The following is a 20,972-nucleotide window of genomic DNA, read 5'->3' as shown; positions in this document are numbered from 1 at the left end:
CATGTCTTCAGAAACTACAAAATAGGTGTGGATGAGAAACAGATAATTATTAAAAATATTTTTTAATCTATATCTCCACTTTCACATATTAAAGTCACATGTGATGACTCCACTGGGGTAGACAAGAAATTGCTCATGTGAGTTTATGTATTTGTTTTATTTTTTCAACTAATTAATTTGATAAGTTCAGGCTGGAACATTATGAAAGCTGTTAAATAACGAAGTAATGTGCGATCAGTCTCCAGCCTTTCCAGGAAACCTGTTCATATAAAAGTAAATCACATGAAATGTAAAATACATTTTACATTTAAACAAGTTGCAGTGTATTTAAATATTTACCAGTGCTTATGAAAATGTTCAACAATATTTATTTTTATATTTTATGAAGATGTGAATTGTCTTTGCCTAAGCAAAACTAGTTCTCTTACGAGAGGTTCTCTAATCTATGGGAAAGATTAATCTTTTCTGAGATATTGAAGCCAAAAAATTATCCTTAATTTTGTATCCATTGTCAACGCAGTGCGGCAGCTGCAGACCTTGAGCGGGCTAGCTAGCGAGCTCATAGGTTGCTCTGCGGCAACTGCTGCAGCCTATAGACGAGCTTGGGCGAACTCGCATCCAATGAGAGGCTGACTTGGGAGAAGCTGAACGCACTACGCGCCGCTCTCTCTGTCCGGTCTCTTCGGTTCCGCGGTGAGTGGCATTGTTGACCGTTTCTCGAAGCCCAAGCCATGAATCTCTTTCTGCCTCGTCGCGCTAGCTCCTCTGCAGGCCGCCCACGTGACCAGCCTCCTGCACGAGCCTCTTCACAGCGCCCAGCTCAACAAGCCAGACTTCTCAGCGTCGACAGGGCGGCTGCCCTCGATCGCGCTCAGACAGCCGCCCCCCTGCGGGCCTTGGCCTAAGATTGTACTGAAACCTGAGCAACCGAAGTCCTCCTAGCGTTGTTGAGAAAACGACGGCTCAGTCCCGCCACGGCCGGACCACCGTCAAACTTCGACCCCTGTCAGTCCCCTTCTCTCAGGCTACTGCAGTGGTGGATTCGGCAGCCAACAAGCCGGTGATACTACCCGTTTGCCTGCACTCAAACGCCGTTTCCCCTACACACAAGCATTACACATCCCGTGTCCCTATCAGAGCACACTCACATAAGCGGTTACGACCCGCTCGAGTGTTAGAGTTAATAAATGCGCCCACGAGCCCGTGCGCGCACCCCTCCTCTGCCCGCTCTGTCACACGGCCAGCTGTATGTAAGTCCCGTACGCCCCTGTCAGTCCCCTTCTCTCAGGCTACTGCAGTGGTGGATTCAGCAGCCAACAAGCCAGTGATATTACCCGCTTGCCTGCACTCAAACGCCGTTTCCACGGCGACCCAAAATAAAGCCTTATGTGTAGAAAATGTGCCCACGATTCAGTGTTCACCCCTACACACAAGCATTACACGTCCCGTGTCCCTATCAGAGCACACTCACATAAAGCGGTTACGACCCGCTCGAGTGTTAGGGTTAATAAACGCACCCACGAATCCGTGCGCGCCCATTCTCTGGCCGCTCTGTCACACGACCAGCCTTATGTGTAGAAAATGTGCCCACAATCTAGTGTTCACCTCTACACACAAGCATTACATGTTCCGTGTCCCCATCAGAGCACACTCAAAAGCGGTTACTGAACCACTCGAGTGTTAGAGTCAATAAATGCGCTCCACGAATACGTCGCGCGCCCATTCTCTGCCCGCTCTGTCACACGGCCAGCAAACACTCCCACTTGGAATGTATTTAATTGTAGCAACTTTTTACTCAGGGGTCATACAAGTCCAGAAGCTGCATTGAACCTGGTTAACAGGAAATTAAAAAGGACCTAAAATGTCCTTAATGAAGGAATGTCAACAAATTGTTTTACAGGATGCATTTAATCATCACATGTGGCATGGAGGTCCATCCTATTTTCCAAGGCTTGCAAGGCTTGCTGCTGTGAGGGGGAGAGAGAGTAGTGGGTGAAGGAGGTTCTCAGGTTCCCCTCTTTTATCAGATGAAGCAGGCATTGTGCTGCTCCCTGTGTCAATGGCGAGGATTAAACTGCAGCAAAGCTGTGTGAAAGAATATTGAACAGAGCAGAGATGGTGCACTTGGCTGCCAACGTAATTATTTCCTGAGCGTTTGACAGGGTGCCAGTAATTACCTGATACCGGCCCCTCTTTATCTCAGTTAAAGGAGAGTACAAGTTTACACTTGCATGTGTTGCATCGTAAAAAAGCTGTTAGACTGTGCCACTCGATTCCCTATACTTCCCTCGCTTCATTTCTTGTCTTTCACTTTCTGAAACAGTAGTTAGCTAAAGTGCCGCATGCTTCTTTGCCAAAGTGCAAATCTCTGTCACTTTGAGTGTCGTTGTTAGAGTGCACACAGCATTTTTAACCTGTCCTCCATTGAATCAAATGGCACCCTAATGGTGTTGTCATCATATTAATTTAATTCTGGGGTGCTGAGGAGAATGACATTGCATGCAGCAGTAATGTACCAACAGCCGTGTGTCTGCTACACAAATGCTTTGGTGCTAGATTTGATTAGGCCTAAACTTATACAGCTGTGGGGATGCTGATGGGCGATCACTGGGCGATGGTCTGTGGTCCCTTCACTGTAAAAGAGGGGGCTGTTCCTCTGTGAAATGTGATTTAATTTAATGCCTGTAGTCTTAGTGACCCTAATTGCTAGCATACCCCACGGGAAGACATGCAGGACCGGCTCCAGTCCTGCACCCTGCCGGGCAGAGATATAATCATAGCTGCTGGGCGAGATGGTATGATAGCACACACTAATATCTGCTTGTTTACACAAGGCAGGACAAATATACCCGAAAAGGGTGGAAAATTGCAAGCGCTGTTTTACTTCTTACGTCATGATATGGAGCCTATGGTTTTGATTATGCCAAAGATGGCATATTTGAGCCATGCAAGAGTGAAGTCTGAAGCTAGTACAACAGCAGGCTGTCACATGTTGGTGTCTACATGAAATACCTATGCTGCTACTTCCAATTGGGTCTGACACAGAGCTGTTAGGACACTTCAGCTGTTATCCACTGGACTTCTCAGTCAGGGCGAAGGGCTGAGACTTCAGTCCCTGACACTGTGTCTTTGAATTGGCCCTTTGTGATAGAGGAAAAGCCACTGCCTCTCACAAAGGGAAAAGGTCGGAAAGCACTGTTTGTCATCGGCTTTGTGTTCACAGTTCTGAGAATGAGGGGATTATACAGTGTCACCACAGTTTACATGCTCCTGGTGTAGACTTAACGTTCAGTCTTGCGAGGCCTGTCTTAACTGTCTTCTTGTACCCAAAATTTCCATAGCACCATATGTTTTTAATTGAGCTAAAATGTTATTAGTAAAAGTAATAAAGTTTATTTAGGAGTAACATTTTACAGTTGGTTCTTTTTTCAAATGATAGAAGTGAGTGACTATTTATTTTAAGATAGAAAATAGCTTTACAGCAGTTATTATTGTTGACAGTGGATTTAGCTAATACATTTGTGTCTTTGCAAGTATTAGTTCACTCTCCATGTAATATTTTTGTATTCTTCATCCCAATTTGGAATGCCCAATTCCCAATATAAGTCCTCTGTAAGTCCTCATGGTGGCATAGTGACTCACCACAATCAGGGCAGCAGAGGACAAATCTCAGTTGCCTCTGCGACATCAATCCACACATCTTATCCACTACCACAGAGATGTAGCATATGTGGAGACTTCACGCTATTCTCCACAGCATCCACACACAACTCACCACATGCCCCTCTGAGAGCAAGAACCACATTATAGCAACCACGAGGAGGTTACTCCATGTGACTCTACCCTCCCTAGCAACTGAGACAATTTGGTTGGCTTGAAGTCAGGCCTGGCTGGAGTCACTCAGCATGCCCTGGGTTTGAACTCATGACTCCAGGGGTGGTAGTCAGCATCTTTACTCGCTGAGCTACCCAGGCCTCACACTTGTGTTATTTCGATTTTTATACAGCTGTCATTTAAATTCTGTTAATATATGTTCATTTGTAAGTGAAGTTTGCAGAATAATATTTCAATTTAATATGAGTTAAATTGTTATCATCTTAACATTTGGGCTGTGTGCACAGATTTCTCATTCAATGATGTTCTTGATGTCTTCAAGACTTATTAAACATAATCGGGGTGCTGCAATAAAGCATATATTTTCATACTGATGTTATGTTAGCCTCAAAGAAAGATCAAACAATGTTGTCTCATTGTAATTATGGCTTGGCTCTTTTCAATGTGTCTGACAGGCATCCATTCAGAGTACGCTCCAGGCTCCCCTCACTAAAAAGTGTACCCTTTTAAGGTTTGATGCATCTTTAGATCAAATACAGGAAATTACTTTCCTTGTTGATTTATGATTTCTATCATGAAAGAATTCCAAAACTTTGATGTTGTTTCAGTATTATCACCCATTTAGAAATATGTTGAAAATTATAGCCTAGGGTTTTTACGGGGCCTGGGTAGCTCAGCAAGTAAAGATGCTGACTACCACACCTGGAGTTGCAAGTTCGAATCCAGGGCATGCTGAGTGACTCCAGTTAGGCTTCCTAAGTAACCAATTGCTAGGGTGGGTAGAGTCACGTTGGCTTAACCTCCTCATGGTCACTATATTGCGGTTCTCGCTCTTGGTGGGGCTCATGGTGAGTTATGCGTAGATGCCACGGAAAGAAGCTTGAAGCCTCCACACGCACTAGGTCACCTTGGTAATGTGCTCAACATGCCACGTGATAAGATGTGCAGATTTATGGTCTCAGACATGGAGGTAACTGAGAGTCATCCTCTGCCACCCGAATTGAGGTGAGTCACTATGCCACCATGAGGAGTTAGAGTGCATTGGGAATTGGGCATTCCAAATTGGGCAAAAATGGGAGAAAATACCCCAAAATCAGTTTTTAGTACAGAAATTTGCCCTTTGGTTTTTAGAGTGAATTTGAATAAAATTTGTTAAAGTTAATATTATGTCTGTTTTTTTGTTTTTTAATTTAGCCAATTGAAAATAAATCACATTTTGATTAGTGTCCTTTTTCCTTCCACAGCTCTGAAGAGGTCCTTTGATATTGATGATGTGAACGATATCCCCACATTCTCCCCTACATCTTCGATAACATCTCCTATTAGCCCGAGTGCAATCCTCAACAGGACAAATGATGTGAGGAGTCCAGGGAACCAAGTGTCTCTCCCTTACTGCTCCAGGATTAATATCAGCTGCAGTCCTGCCCAGAGCCCTGTAATGAGAAACAGGATGGTGTCCAGTCTCTCCTTCAACCAAGGGACAATGGGAAAGCCCACCATCAACGCCAACACCGGGATCAACCGAGCTACCTCTTTTCAGAACAAATTTAACCCTAATGGCTTCATTTCATCTTCAGGGCCAGGGAGTGACAATGAGAGTCTCTATAGCTCCTCTTCTAGTCTAGAGTACCAAGCATCATCTAAAGTCAGCAACTACACCAGCCCTCCCCAGAGCCCCATTGGTGTTGGGGAATACAAGGTCCAATGTTTGGGCAGCTCAGCCCTAAATATGTTTTCATCCCATGGAAACATGTTTCATTCAGAGCTGGAAGGTCCTTTTGTCGTTCCAACTGACCCCATTGATATGAACCATAGCTCCATGCCTTCTCTGGACCTCCAGATGGCAGAGACCCCAGGAATGAGACGAGTGGTTTCACCTGGATCAAGACTCACCAATGCAGGTGCACAGTGGAACACAAGTCCTCATAACATCCAAAACTGCGGCCCTTTCACAGGGGACAACTATCTAAACCAACAGTCTCCTAAACCAAAGGAGCCGGTGCGCCTCAACAAATTCCCTCTTGACCTTGAAAACCTGGTCTTCAAGTCTCAGATGCAATCCCTGGCAGCACCTAAACCACCACCAAGATTTCACCCACTGTCCAACAGCCCCACTGTGTCGGCTAGTCCCTCTGCATCCATCAGTAGCCTCGATAGCACTGACATACCCATGGCTCACAACAACAATGTAGAAAAGAGGGAGCCCTTCACTCCTTCTGGAGCCATCCCAGTACCCAACATCAGCGAATCTCCTGCCCTGTTGTCTCCAGCCCAAACTCCTCAGTTCAACATTGTCTGTAAACCCCAAGTGGTCCAGTTGACCCCTGCCTCTTCTGCCCCGTCAGGACAGATGGAGATCAACAGAAAAATAAATCAGAATGAGATCCATGCCAAGGAAAGTGTGGGTTCCAGATTACAGAGAATTGCCTCTTTCTCCAGAGTGGATGCTAAGGCCTCAGTGTCTGACCCAAGTTCTGTCATCCCTCTGAGTAATGGTGTCAAAAAAGACTCACCTCCAATACAACGCAAGGAGCTCAAGAGATCAGAGGGTAAGCTGTATTGTCCTTAACATTTCTGTTCAGGAGTCTTTTTAGATAATAACTTGGGTTATTAAAGTTGACCGGGAGAACTGGGTCAGTTCCACTGGTGGTATCACTGCAAGGCACTTAAAATGGGAGGTAAGCCTTTTGCAATGAATACAATTAGTAAAGTAAACAGACCTGTGTGGGTATAAAGGTAGCTCTTATTTGAAGTGCTGCTGTCATCACAGCTGTCTTTCCACACCTTACAACATACTGTAGAGATGGAGAGAAAGGGGTGATGGGAGAGTAAAAAAAATTGCTGTCATCGCTGCCTACCCAGTAAAGTGATCCCTGGCAGCAATATCTGAGTTTAATGCAGCCAGAGGCAACAGACTCATCCCCATATTCAGTCAAATTTCTCAGGTGTGTCAATCCCTGCAAATATCATATCACATAAATCCAGAGATGCCTACTTTATTTAGCATGGGATTAGTGTAATACAGACAGTGCCTGAAGTGTTGGCACCATAGTTATGTTCATACTAATGGCTTTACATATCAAATGACAAAGATTAATTCAGGTCTGATGCTAAGTGATATCAGGCAAAGGTATCAGGGTGGGATGCAAATACAGATTTTGTCAACACTCTGGTCCCCACAGATATATCTATTCATGGTGTAAAGTGTCTCTTCTGTCAGGACATCTTTGTATTTTTTTATTTTTTGGGCCTTTTGCCTTTATTTTAGGGGAATTTTAACTTTATTTATAGGAAATTAAAACCTAAACCATGTAAACCACAGTGGAATTAGGGCATGACCTAGGCAGGGCTCAAACTGTTGTCCCTGTGACTCATTAGCTATTATATTTCCAGAGCATGTGCACAGTCCTCTGCATCATAGCTCTGACATCTGTCTTTTAAAGTCTGTTTATTTAAAAAAAATATCATAGTCAAAAATCATGAATCAATAATAGTAACAAAGCAAATTAGATCTGGTTGTGGTGGATATTGTTTGAACTAAATATTAAGCCCCAGTGCTGAGAGACACATTCTAGTGATCCAGACTAAACTATTAACTAGCATGGAAACCTTTGCTAAACAATAAGAAGAGGGACATGTGTGCATGTTGGATCCACAGAAAGTGCAGTATGTTTGATATTAAAAACGTGTACCACAAACCATAATGAATTATAATATTTTGTCATATTTCAGACAAAAGCACATGTTGGGAAAACAGGGCTTTATTTGTCTTGACCAGAAATGAGTCAGGGAATATTTCCTCCTTCTTGTTGTGATTCCCCCTCACTCTTCACTTCCTGGGGTCATGTTGCAGAGGGAACAGGGTGTTTTTCCTGACCTGAGAAAACGGAGAGCATTGAACTGGAAGGGAATCATTCGGCTCCTGCAATTATGTTTGGACTCTTAGATTCTATTCTAGATTTTTCTAGCTGCACTGATTGTACATATTTCACGAGTACGCTAACATCAGGGTGGGCATTTTGACATCTGCACTGATCCCAGGCAGCCAGACCCCACACAGCCATGTTTTCTCTGAAACATAAACATAACTTCTTTTACTCAGGGTGATTTATAATTTCCAGTGGTAGTAAATGGGGCAAAAGAGGTGCTGCCCCAGGCTCGCACCTCAGGATGGACTGTGCTGTTTGCTGTCATGTGGTTGAGTTGTAAATTTAGATGGGTGTAGGGTTGATGTTATTCCGGGGGGCAAACACCCTCCTTCTGTAGAAACAGACCTCCCAATGGTTACATCAGTGGAAGTCTGGGATGTGAGTGCTGGTTTATGTCATGATATCTGCTTCAGGCAATGTTTTTCAGTGGCTCTGTGGTGTCTTGTTTTCTTTTCATTTTTCCCTCAAAATATCTGGGCCTACATCTGTAGCCCTTTCACAAAGCCATTGGGAAACACCCGCCCATGTTTTCATCATGTTCCATGGGACTTATGACTTGTTTTATTTTTTAAAAAGTGGGTATATTTAGGCCTAACATCACTCTAACATATGCTCTACATCCTGTGATAACAAGGGAAAAGATCATTCACTGCTGAGGCCAAACACATGACACACTCCCAGCCGTGTTAATTGCTGTCCTGGGACCATGGGGCTTCCCATTTAATTTACACTGTCAGTAAGATGTTCATGTAAGTGCCATAAGAGCTTAAACTCTTATGATGACTATCATGGTGACTTGAATTTGTAATATATTTTGAGAATTTTTTATTTTTGATTATCTGCTAAATCTTTCAATTTTTACAATGTGTCCAGTGTGATACGATAAAGCGACAGGAGCTAAGATCTTGAAATATATATTAAATCTTATGATTTGTACAAACTAGATGCGATTGTGATGACTGCATGGCAGAACATTTTGTCAGTCGCTTCCTTATTTCTATTTCTGCAACGTCATACTGGTAGCACCACCCACAGTGAAATGTCATTGCTCCAAAATCCCACACCACATAGTTGAACATGAAAACAGCTAAGTTCTGATTTGCTTTAATCGCGTCACTTTGCTCAGCAGATTCACGTTCATTAAGGAACAGACAAATAGCTTGTTGCTTTTTACTTGTATGTGGTTAGAATACGTGTTTTAGGTAATGTTCTATTGTTGTGTACTATTCAGAATATAATTTTTTTTCAGGGCTTTTAAATTAACAGGCCAGTTATTGCTCATATCCAATGCAAACTGCATTTTAATTGATCTCCTTGAAATCACAAGACATAGGGAAACAGGAATCACTTTCAACAAATGATGATGAGACAGGCTAAATCATGTTTATACTCCTCTTGTTCCAACATTTATTGCAGTTTGACAATGATATAGACTTAAACAGTATGTCTTGTAAAATCAGCCATCATGTTTCAACTGGCTGTAAAGATGAAAGATGTTCTGCTAATGCATGTTAGCTGCTCATATGATTGTTTTGCTATCACTTCTTTCTGGTCAAAGATGTTTTGCTTCCCAGTAAAAAATCATGAAAACGAAAACAGCCGAAGGGCCTTCCTCCCCTCTCTTCCTCTAACAGAGAGAGAGAGAGAGAGAGAGAGAGAGAGAGAGAGAGAGAGAGAGAGAGAGAGAGAGAGAGAGAGAGAGAGAGAGAGACTTGACTTTTAAGGGTAGATTTATTTACAAAAAGATTGTAAACATTTTGATAGAAGAGAACAATAAATAACAATAAAATAGGGAGAAAAAAAAATTATAATTCAATCAAACATACATCTAAACATAAAATTGCAAACTTTAAAAATACATTGATTTACTCCCCATTTGTATTTAAACATTTCCATATCATTTAGTAAGTAAACTGAATTAGAATACGGGATTGTAATAATCCCTTTAAAATGGACATAACATCAGTTGACTCGACACCATTCAGATAATTTTTTCATGAGTCAAATAACCAATTGTGATAATAAGAAATTGATTAAAACATGAGCTTCCCTCCTACTTCTGCTATATTTTGGACCGTAAATGAAATAAAACGGTGGAAAAATTCCCCCAGAGTCTGACACCACTCTTCTAATTTATAAAACATTGGCTTAAGTCTTTCACACATTAAAAACATATGAAAAACTGTTTCCTGTTTTCCACAGAATGAACAGCCCTCCCCTACCTGTGAATCAAGGCGTGCTCTGTATCTGTTTGTAGATATAATTCCATGTACTGAAGGTCTCCAGACCTTTTCTCAATTGGTGGTTTGAACAAGGACCTCCGGCTACCTTTAGGGGAAACGCCTAGCCCAAACATCTCCTGCCATTTGGACTCTTTGACACAGTGTGTAAATAGCTTTCTTTCCAGCAATGGCAAAAAAATCCAGTTAAGGTGTCTTAAAAGATAGTAAGCTACGTTCTTTTTCTTGCCATGGTCTAGTCTCTGCTAAAACACTCAGCTCTGGAATACTTCATCAAAACTTTCTAATACCAGTCTGTAGTCCTGTGCTCCAGAAACTCTTATAAAATTCAATATGTAGTCCATCCAATCCTGGAGTACGACCCGAAGAGAGACCCATGACATCCGAAGTAACTTCCTCAAAGATGAGCTCAGTTTCTAAAGATTCTTTATGTTCCTCAGATAAAATGGGAAGATCTTTTAGCAGCTCAATTCTATAATGTTCATCTGAGATTTCAGCAGCGTACAAATTGTAATAAAAACCCACAGCCAGTCTGCGCATCTCCAGTGGATCTGATGTGACATATACATTATTGTCCTTCAAAGAGTACATCTGTTTCTGTTGGCCTGCTTTTTGATCCACATTAAAAAATAAGAAGTAGGAGCATCCATGTCTTTTACAGTTAAGAAGTGGTTTCTTATAAGAGATCCTTTTAACTCTTTCATTTAAAATTGAGCTTAGCTGATGTTTCTTCTCAATCCACAGTTCTTTTAGATTAGCAGCATCACTGACAGTCATATTCTTTTCAATGGCAATAATCTCTGTTTCCAGCCATTCTATAGTCTTTGAGATGCATATTTTTGACTAAAATCTCTTATATGAACTTTCCCAACTTCTTACCACTGTATAATAGTTTCAGTTAATCTGTTTTCCAGATCTCCCAAAAAATTTAAAAGCTTCACAAAATTGCTTATGTTCTTGTGTGTACTTTTAGCCAAGGTAAAACCAACCGTAATAAGTTTATGATCAGAAATAGCATTAGGAGTAATAGTTGTATTAACATCTCTATTTTTCAAGTTATCAAGATATATAGAAATAATCCAAAAGTGCAGCAGAAATACATTAATTGCAAACTTTCTCCCATGTATATTGTTTTGTAGAAGGGTTATGTTCTCTCCACACATCTGAGAGATTTAGCTTTTTTTATCACACCAGCTTAACAGGTTGCTGGCAGTGCATAAGGCTCCTCCCCATTTCTATCTAAAGTAAAATCAAGAGTACAATTCCAGTCTCCTCCTACAACAATAAAACATCATCCTTTTGTTCCGTCACTATGTTTTCTAACTTAGTAAAACATTTAATTATTTCTGCTCTAACATTATGAGCATATATACTGACAAACAATATTTTTAAATAGCTGATTTCAGCATTTACAATTAAAAACCGTCCTCACTCCACTTAATATTTTTTTTTTATAAAACCTTAACATTAACAGTGAAAGAACAGCTACACCAGCACTTAAATTAGTCCATGACTCAAAACATACTCTCCTTTCCACCATAATCCCCAATCAACTTAATTACAATAAGTACTGTGGGTCTCTTGCAGAAAAGTAACACTCAAGTCCTTCAAATGTATAATTTATGATAATATCCCTGTAAAGGGGTTAGCACTCTGGGGTCTGAGGATGTTTTGGGCCTTGGAGAAGTTTTGACATGCCTTGACATTTGTGCTTTTTTCAGTTGCTTAAAAACATATTAATGGCTAAAGTCTGATAACACTGTATTCAGCACAAACTGGGCTACAAAAATATGTGAGTAACATGTATGTACAGGTTTGTATTTTTGAGAAAATAACATTTATGCATGGTTTTTGAAAAAAACACATACTAATCATTTGTCCACAAGACTTTTGAGAACTGGATCTTTTAGCCTAGATTTTTTGAACAAAATGATGTGAAAACCATCCTGATCACGCATTCATACAAAACAGTATAGTAATTGAACTTTTGAAAGACACTTTTAGTGTTAGAAAGGTCATATTCGAGGAGGTGTGAATTATCATGAATATTGATTGTAATTCACACCTGAGGAGACAAAAGACCCCTCCCCTGGGCCTATCAATGAGGAATGTGACAGAAAGAGAATGAATGTGAGGAGACTTAATGTTCAAAATCAAGTTTTAAGTTAAAAGAAGTAATCTGACTATACATTTTCTTTACATAAAGACCTACACTACTGTTTAAAAGAAGTCTCTTCTTTTTTATTTGATCCAAAATACAGTAAAAACAGTGATATTGTGAATTCTTTTTACAATTTAAAAGAACCGTTTTCTATTTGAATATATTGTAAAATGCAATTTGTGATCAAAGATGAATTTTAAACATAATTACTGCAGTCTACAGTGTCACATGATCCTTCAGAAATCATTATAATATGCTGAGTTTCTAATATGAGCATATTTAAAGTGCATTTCTCATTTAACCTGAACACATATTTGCAAGCACAAGCTTTGTTGATGATAATGAGGCAGCATAAACTCTAGTTAAAATGTAATCTAAACATTCATATTATTTTTATATCATATTACTTATCATATTTATGATAAGGATACAATTTAAATACCTGCTTTAGCCGAAACAGCATTTAAATATAACTAAAACCTGCTTATTAGGTTATATTTCAAATTTCAATACACTGAATCATGGCTGACAGGTCTGGAAACAGTCCCACTAGTAAAATATTTACATAAAATAACATGTGAACTAATGTAAGTAAAACTAAATTACTTACTCATCCGAAATTGTATCCTCAGCTCTCTTGTATCGGAAGTCTCTCTTCAAAATGCAAACGTTCATCGAAGTCCCGCTGTTCTTCTGAGGAAAATGTTAACTCTTCGTCACTATCCAGGAGTTTCCTCGCCTGTGTGTCATGCGAGCTTCCAAAAAGTGAATGAACTTGATGTTTTTTTTAAGGCACAGTCGGGGGCGTTAACCATTTGCATTGATTGCCTCAGCACATTACCGTATGAATAGCGCCCTCTGCCCATGGGTGTGATCACATTAGGGATAATTAGCTGTGCCAGGAGAAACTGTACATCACTTTGTTTCATACAGATTACATTGCAGGAGAATATTTGTTTTAAATTGGAATTGTTTAATTTAAAAGTAGACATTTTAAGCTTTCTTTCGACATATGTTTCATGTTTGTGTGATAAGTATTTGCAGAGTTTCAGTACATTTATTTATTTATTTTCAAAAATATGCTCAAAAACACAGAGACAGCTGAAAGCTCACTCTTTTTCTTTTCTTTACAAAAGCACAAAATTTTGTTGTTATTGTGAGTGTACACAAATAAAAGTAGACCCTTTATAGTCTATAATAATGTCTTACACTTATCTGTATACCCAAAATGATGGAGAATTTTATGTTGTTTCTGCTGTAATGATGAAAAAATCCAGCAGGACATGCCATCGACCCCAGAGGGTTAAAAGGAAAGGAGGAGGTGAGAACCGGCTTTACAATCATGATAATAGTTTAATGAAGAACTTAACCAAAAAGACAAACACACACAAAGGTGTCGGACAGCTGCCAGTAAATCTCTCTCTCTCTCGCACTGCAGCTTCCAGTCAGCCTTTATTCCTCTCTGAGGCTTGATCAGCCTGATTAGGCGTGCAGAATCACGACCCGGTCCCACCCTCGGCCCTGTCACAATCCCATTTTTCCTCCTGTTCTTCATCCCATTGATATTAAAGGATGGCACCTGCAAGATCTCCATGAGGAAAAGAGGGAGCAAGACAAAACAGTAAAGAATGGAAACTGTTGTAAGCCATCATACAAGTTTAGTTTTTCCCCTCGTTTGTCTTTCGCTTCCTATTTTCTTAATCTGTCTAATAGCGATTATGTTTTTTGAGATGGAAGCTCTTTTGTTGTGAGAGTTCTTCATAGCTTCTCAATGTTCTTGACCACATCACAGAAGTTACAACCTTTTCTATTTCAGGAAAATAGTCACCAACTTAAACCCCTGCCTGTCCTTTAGTCTTGTCAAGAAAATAGTTAATCTCTTCAACAGTGTTTAGTCTTTATCAACATCTCCTGGCCCATCTGCCCACTGCTCACCATCTCTCATACCATCATGAGTAAACTGTGACAAATGCTCCAACTCATCAGTGAGGTTCTCCTCTGAGCCTCCTATTTTTTCTCCATCATTCATCTCAGTCATATCCTCAGCAGCAGTATGATACTCACTTTTATCAATAACATCAGTGACATTCACACATCCAGAACACACTCACCTCCTCCTATCCTTTCACCTCCTCTTTGATTTCAACTTGTTCCTCACTTTTCTGCTCTGCTCCATCAGCTGTTGATCTTCTCTATGTGGACACACAAACCTTTCATGGCCCAAATCTCCACACTCAATACATTTTAAACTCTCAGTGCTCGCTTAAACCATATACAAGTTTTCTCCGTTATTAACATGGAAACATATAGACTTGGCATCTGAAAGAAAACACATGTTTAAGTGCAGTGTTTTTACACCCGAGGGGAATCAGTTTCACAGGGCTTGCTAACTTCCCGAATCTCTGCAGATCTTTTGTAATCGCAATATTCTATATAAACAGCGGAACATTAGAGAATGGGATTTTTGTTGCTTGTGCGGATAACGCCGTAACCGGAACAAAAGTTTCTTTGACCCATATCCCGCTAACAGTCAACTGATTTATCAGCGATTCAGACTTTAAAAACACCACAATTGCTTTGTTTATCCGTGATGCCAACACTATATTATCAAAGCCGTCCTGCTCTCCGACAACTAAGAGCAGATCTTCCACAGTCACTCCAGGCTCCGGTACACACCTGCAGCCGTGCCGGAGTGACAGATCTGACCCGGGAACAGACTGTCATATTGACGTCTGAGACTGGAACACACGCGGTAATAAACTGTGACTTTTCACTTTTCTTTCCTCTGCTAAGATTTAAAACAATCTAACAAGGGGAAATATAAAGAAAAAAATTAAGAAATAATAGAAAAACACGATTATAATTGCATTCGCTCCCAACAACACACTCAGCTTCTTCATATGCTCCCAGAATGCACAAGAGAAAGAAAGAAAGAAAGAAAGAGAGGGAGAGTGAAATCAGCTTTGAAGCTGCCCATAAATACAACAAGACCTCAGGAACAGATGATTGTTTCTCTTTTGACACTGCTGCAGCTACTTATGGTAAAATAAAACATGCCTGGAGTCTGCTGATCTGCTGATGAGCTGAGTTTCATTTCGTCAAGATGACCTGAGAATTTCCCCTGATATCCTGAGAGTAAAATTCCACCAACCTCAATATTTCTTCATAACTGTCAAAGTGCTAGGTTCTGTGTTTTTAAAGTATATAAATCCAGGCCAAATGAAATATATATTTCCATAAAAGTCTCTCTCTCTCTATCTATCTCTCTCTCTCTCTCTCTCTCTCTCTCTCTCTCTCTCTCTCTCTCTCCTCCTTTCTCCATGTCTTGGAGTCATGTCTCCACTTGTCTGATGTTGGCTGAAAGCTCTTTGCTGACTTTACAGCACAATTTATTCTAGATCTAATGACAATGATTTAGGGAATAAATTCTTCCCAAGCAGATGTTTAAGGCCAACCTCCCATTATCCCCTCCAGCTTAGTGAGAGAACAAGACAGATAGATTGATGTGATTTGTAGAATTATAGTTTCTACAAAGAAAGTTTATCACCTTTTATTTTACTAAAACAAATTAGTTACTTAACCTACCAATTATTTATTTACATTTATTTACATTAATGCAAGAAACTGCAACAAACTACATTTGTAGTCTATAATTTAGTCCAGAACATTTTGTATTATTATTATAAACAACAATTTTTCATCATTCTGCATTAACTTCTTTCATTTGCAATTAAATAAATGGTCTCTCTCCCTCAAACATATCTATTTAATGTCTATGTGGGAAAATCTTTTAAAAAGATAATTATCCTACGTGTATGAGCAATTTCACTCTTGCTTTTATCCTGAAATTGTACTTGTGAAAATGTTGTATTCTTGAAAACTGGTGACTAGTGATTTTTAACACATGGTACCCGAATGGTAGAGATGCTTTAATCAGATTGGGTAAGGATTATTTTATTTATTTTTTTCAGGAAATCATAACCAAAATAATGAAAGCCTGTTAAAAGGTTAACTTCAGTTTTTCTGAATGCACATAGGCCACATGTACTTCTGAAAGCGATTCATTGTGAATCTTATGCTGTTGGTCAAGTAAAAAAATTTTTTTTAATGTATTTTTTTACTTTTTTCCATTCTTGGTGCCATTTCAAATTGTATCCTAGTTTCTTTTGTATTGAGAAGGAAATGTGTTTCCTCTGCAGATAAAACAACATTAGGAAGCAGCAGTATTCTTATCTTAGGCCCATAGAGGTGTGTCTGTAATGGGATTGACTTGCCTGTTAACCAGGACATTTATACATGTATAAACCTAGTGGTCTCCTCAGAGAACATTTGGATATGTTTTCTCCCCATTTAACATAATTTCACTTACTATCTTTGATGATTTATTACCTGTGCACACATTCTGAGGCACTGGAGAGATGAGCAGTGTTCATGGCTTTGAGCGGCAGTATATATGTGTGTGTTTTACCATTTAAAACATTATAAAGGAGGTGGACCACTATGTACAGTATATGCATAATATGGATGACATTTGGATGATGTTTGCTAAAACAGCACCGTTTATGATACTGTTAATGTATGACATCCCAATGTATTTATTTGGGATTTGAATTATTTAAAGTCTTGTCCAACAGTTTTGGAGATTGTGGTCTTTCCCCTATCAAGTAGCTACAGTAAGTGCTGTTCATGCATTAAAATAACTGCCCGGCAGCATTACCAATATGCAGGGTTGGGAGAGTAACTTTTGAAATGTATTCCACTGCAGATTACAGAATTCATGCTTTAAAATATAATTTGTAAATGGTCTGCACTTATATAGCTCCTTTTAACCTTAACAGTATTCAAAGTGCTTTACACTGTGACTCATTCACCCATTCACACACACATTTATACACCAAATCAAGGCCTGCCATTGCGAGCAACTTGGGGTTCAGTGTCTTGCCCAAGGACACTTCGGCATGTGGAGTTGTGTGGGCCAGGAATCGAACCACCAACCCTACAATTATTGGCCAACCCACTGTACCACCTGAGCCACAGCCGCCCCTTTGTAACGTAACGTAATTTGTAACATATTCCATTAGATTACTCAAGGTCAGTAACGTATTCTAAATACTTTGGATTACTTCTTCAGCACTGGTAGATTTTTTCAGTTGTTTTGACTATAAAAACTAGTCAAAAAGTACAGTTAGACAAAATACACATGTTAAAAATACATTCTCTGAAAAACCTAAATATCTTATGCAGTGTTGTTTCTTACAAGATAAATCAAACTGATCTTGTTTTAAGGATTTTTTGATATTTTTACAGGAAAACAATAAAATAAATTATAATTAAGAATGTTATTTTTGCCCTAATATCAAAGGTCTTAGAAAAAAAAAAATTATGATCCAACGTGAATTTTCTTTTCATCTGAAAGGACTAAATATTAAATGAAACAAATTACAATAAAATGCAAAGTAATCTCTTCAGTAATCAAAATACTTTTTTAATTTAACTATATTCTAAATACCAATGATTTAAACTGTAACTGTAGTGGAATACAGTTACTTATATTTAGCATTTTAAATACGTAATCCCGATACATGTATTTCGATACTCCCCAACCATGCCAATATGACTAAGTGAGCTGACTTTAAGGGTCTTTGGTTACCATTTATCAAAAACTCACTATTTGGACTGGTGGAGCTTTAACATATTAAAGCTGCTCTGTTTTGTTTACTTCACATTTAAAAGTGCTGCCTGTGAGTGAAGTAAAATGTGATCATTCTATTTTAAATGAGAGGATAATATGCACTTCTGGGTCACCTTTGACCTCTTCTTATCCTCCAAGCTTGCAAGGTTAATGTTGATATCTGAAGGTCAAGCTTTTAATTCTAGTGCTTCGCCTCACACATCATCAAGTATCAGTAATCAGAAGCAAGCACATTTTTAAAGACCCTGTTTAGATGCGTTTCTGGTTATCCGATCACATGTGGTCACGCTAAATACAGGTGTAAACAGGGTCTAAAACGTTTTGTGATCGGATCACAAAAACCAAATACTATACAAATGTGGTCAAAAACGCATATAACCGCATCAGATTGAAGTGTAAACACTAACCCCTCACCTGCCAATCAACCGCTGCGCTAAAACAAGAGTTTAATCTTTGCCATTTACGAGCGGTTTTAAAAGGAAATACGCATATACAACAGATCTTCTTCAGTGTTTGATACCAACATGCAGGAACTTATGAGAAGTTCGAACATCTTCAGCTCAGGTTAATACTGGTAATCTGGTAAATAATGGACATTTCTGCTTGAAATATTAATGTTTCAGATGCATCTGGGATAAATAGCAAAACATTTTCGTGCTTTCTTTGTTCTGACTTTGTTGTGGTTTATTATCCTGAAGTAACACACTACCATAGTGATTGATGTATGTCGTCATGAAACAGAGACCATCCCCTACAAATCTGATCACAAGTTGTCACAGGAGACACATTTAAGAGACCAGGTGTAAACAATTATGTGTCTCACCTGACCACATGTGATTGGATATCTTCATACCAGGTGAAAACGTGGTCAAAGAGAAATAGGTTCAAATATCAGATCTTCCTGTTTAAGACATTAAACTCAACAGTGATCAACATTCCTTATGGAATAATCCATGAATGGGCCTGCAGGAAATCTGCACTCTCAGAATTCCACAGAAAGCTCCACAGATTTTACAGCATTTTAGTTCCAATTGTCATATGCAGAGTTTGAGGACTACCCTCCTGATGGCCAAAGCCAAAATTGTAGTAGCATTGTTTTAAAATTCAGGACTTTATTACAAAAACTGATAGCTAATTACTGTTTTAAAACTATTTCATTGTGTTTTTGCTTTTGCACTGGCACAGCCTAGCACCGTTAAAGCTACATATGTTCTTGATCTTTACATCAGAGACACCTTTATTTTCAACTATTGAGTATGCAACAAATCTCCTATGATTGGTAATTTTAGATTTATAGATTCTGTGTGTGCCAAGCCATTAGCAAGGTAGTACATTTGATTGGCAGCTTCTTTGAAATACTTCAGAAAACCAGGAATGTGATGTGAGATGTGTTGTGCTAAGGGTTTTCTTAATTTTTTATTTTTTTTTTTCCATTTCAATGATTTGATCATTTTCTGATCATAGAAAGGATAAGGTTGCAAAAAAACTACAAACGTAATCGGATAGGATTAATTAATTCTTAGCGGAAAAATATTTCCAGCCTGAGGGAATGTATGCACAAATAATGAGTTGAAATATTCAGTCATGCTGACAGTCTGTGCAGGGGACTTGCCTGATTGAGTTTAGCACAATATACCACCAATAACACAGGACATATTTTATTAACCTGATATGGTGGATGCAAATGTTCTCATAAATTTCTCCGGGAGGGTTTTTTTCTTCTTCACGCTTTAGACAAGCATAGCTTTGTTAAAGTTGGCCCACTTCTTAAGCAAGTAATGCCACAAGTGCTAAACAGAGACATTAGTTATATTGACATTGAAATTAAGCTTTATATAATTGTTGTTTGAGTGTTTATGAATAATTTGATTGAGTTCTCAGCAGGGATGGATTGGAAACCTGGTATACTGGGCATTTCCCAGTCCGCCCCTGGTTCTCAGTGAAGCAGAGACAAATATGTATAATGTAGTTTTGTTACTAATCCAGCTTTTGTGCAAAGGTTTGGCTTTGGCGTAGCACATTTCACCAACTAGCAAACTTTCTTTGTTGAACGTGTTATGCGATGCTAAAGCACCTGGTAACCTAATATGTGTTTGCATATAAAATACTTTATCTTGACCATTAATAATGAATGGTATATTGTTTTGAACAGCCAATCTGCTAATGGATTGTGCTCACAGCTCATTCCAAACATGTGACACGGAGTAAGCACATCATTCAGGTCTTTGGACAGAATTGCTGATTTAGAATGTGCCAGCAGTAATGCATGGCAGCTGGTTTGGGGCGTTTCTGATCTATCAGTGTTTTTCCTCTGAAAAACAGGCACGATAGTGGAGTGCGAGGGGGTGCCTCAGCAGAGTTTATGATTTAACACAAGAGAAAAACCTGTTTCTGCTGAGAATTTACAACTGAGACTTCTTAAGTCCTTCTACAGACAAAGATATAATTAGTCAAGAAATATCAACAATCTGACGGCTCATGTGCAATATATTTCACTGGGATATGTCCGTAAAGTGTCCTTGTTTAAAAGGGATTTAATTTATGAGAGACTGCACACCTTTTAGCAGTTTGAAATTGCATAAGTTCCCAAAAGCTCACTTAAAATGGTCTGTAGTCAAACCAGACTTAAGCCACGCTAGCTTTATAAACTGAATCTTAAAATTGTTTAAAATCTATTCAATCAAGGCCCAAATATTGGCCAGTTATTAAATGTTATTCAGCAGTATCTTAAAGGTGAAGTGTGTAATTTATGCTCTTATAGCGTAACCAAACAGAATTAAAAAAAAAGAATGACTGTTTTCAAACAGTTTTCCCGAACATTTCCCCTGTCTGCCATTGGTAAAGCGAAAAAGATTCCTTCCTCATGTGTGTGTTCAGGTGTCGCTCGGTGAGCATGATCAGCATTTCTATAGAGACATTGATCACATGGCTCGTTGATTATCAGTGCACCTGTCCTTCAATTTCTCTCCCTTCTTATACCCTCTCGATTCTGTTGTATGTCACCAGTTCGTTGTGTGTGCTTGTAAGTTACACTGACTTCCCAACTGCTTGCCTCAGTTGGTGTGTTCATGTGTTTGCTGTCAGTGTGTTTCTCTCATCTCCAGTTGGTTTTCCAA

General features: G+C 39.2%; 1 protein-coding gene across 2 annotated transcripts in view; it reads left to right on the top strand.

Moving 5' to 3' along the window:
- Positions 1 to 20,972, top strand: part of LOC127647275 (neuronal-specific septin-3-like) — a 134,272-nt gene that overhangs the window by 50,395 nt on the left and 62,905 nt on the right. For both annotated transcript variants that reach the window (XM_052131424.1, XM_052131423.1), the window contains exon 2: positions 5,079 to 6,383. In XM_052131424.1, coding sequence (XP_051987384.1) covers positions 5,273 to 6,383 — 1,111 coding nt within the window. In that variant the 5' untranslated portion in view covers positions 5,079 to 5,272. The remainder of the gene's footprint in view (positions 1 to 5,078; positions 6,384 to 20,972) is intronic.

This window comes from Xyrauchen texanus, chromosome 8 (assembly GCF_025860055.1).
Source record: "Xyrauchen texanus isolate HMW12.3.18 chromosome 8, RBS_HiC_50CHRs, whole genome shotgun sequence".
In the NCBI taxonomy this organism is placed as follows: Eukaryota; Metazoa; Chordata; class Actinopteri; order Cypriniformes; family Catostomidae; genus Xyrauchen; species Xyrauchen texanus.
The sequence above is the reverse complement of the archived record's forward strand: the minus strand, read 5'-3'. Positions and strand labels throughout refer to the sequence as shown.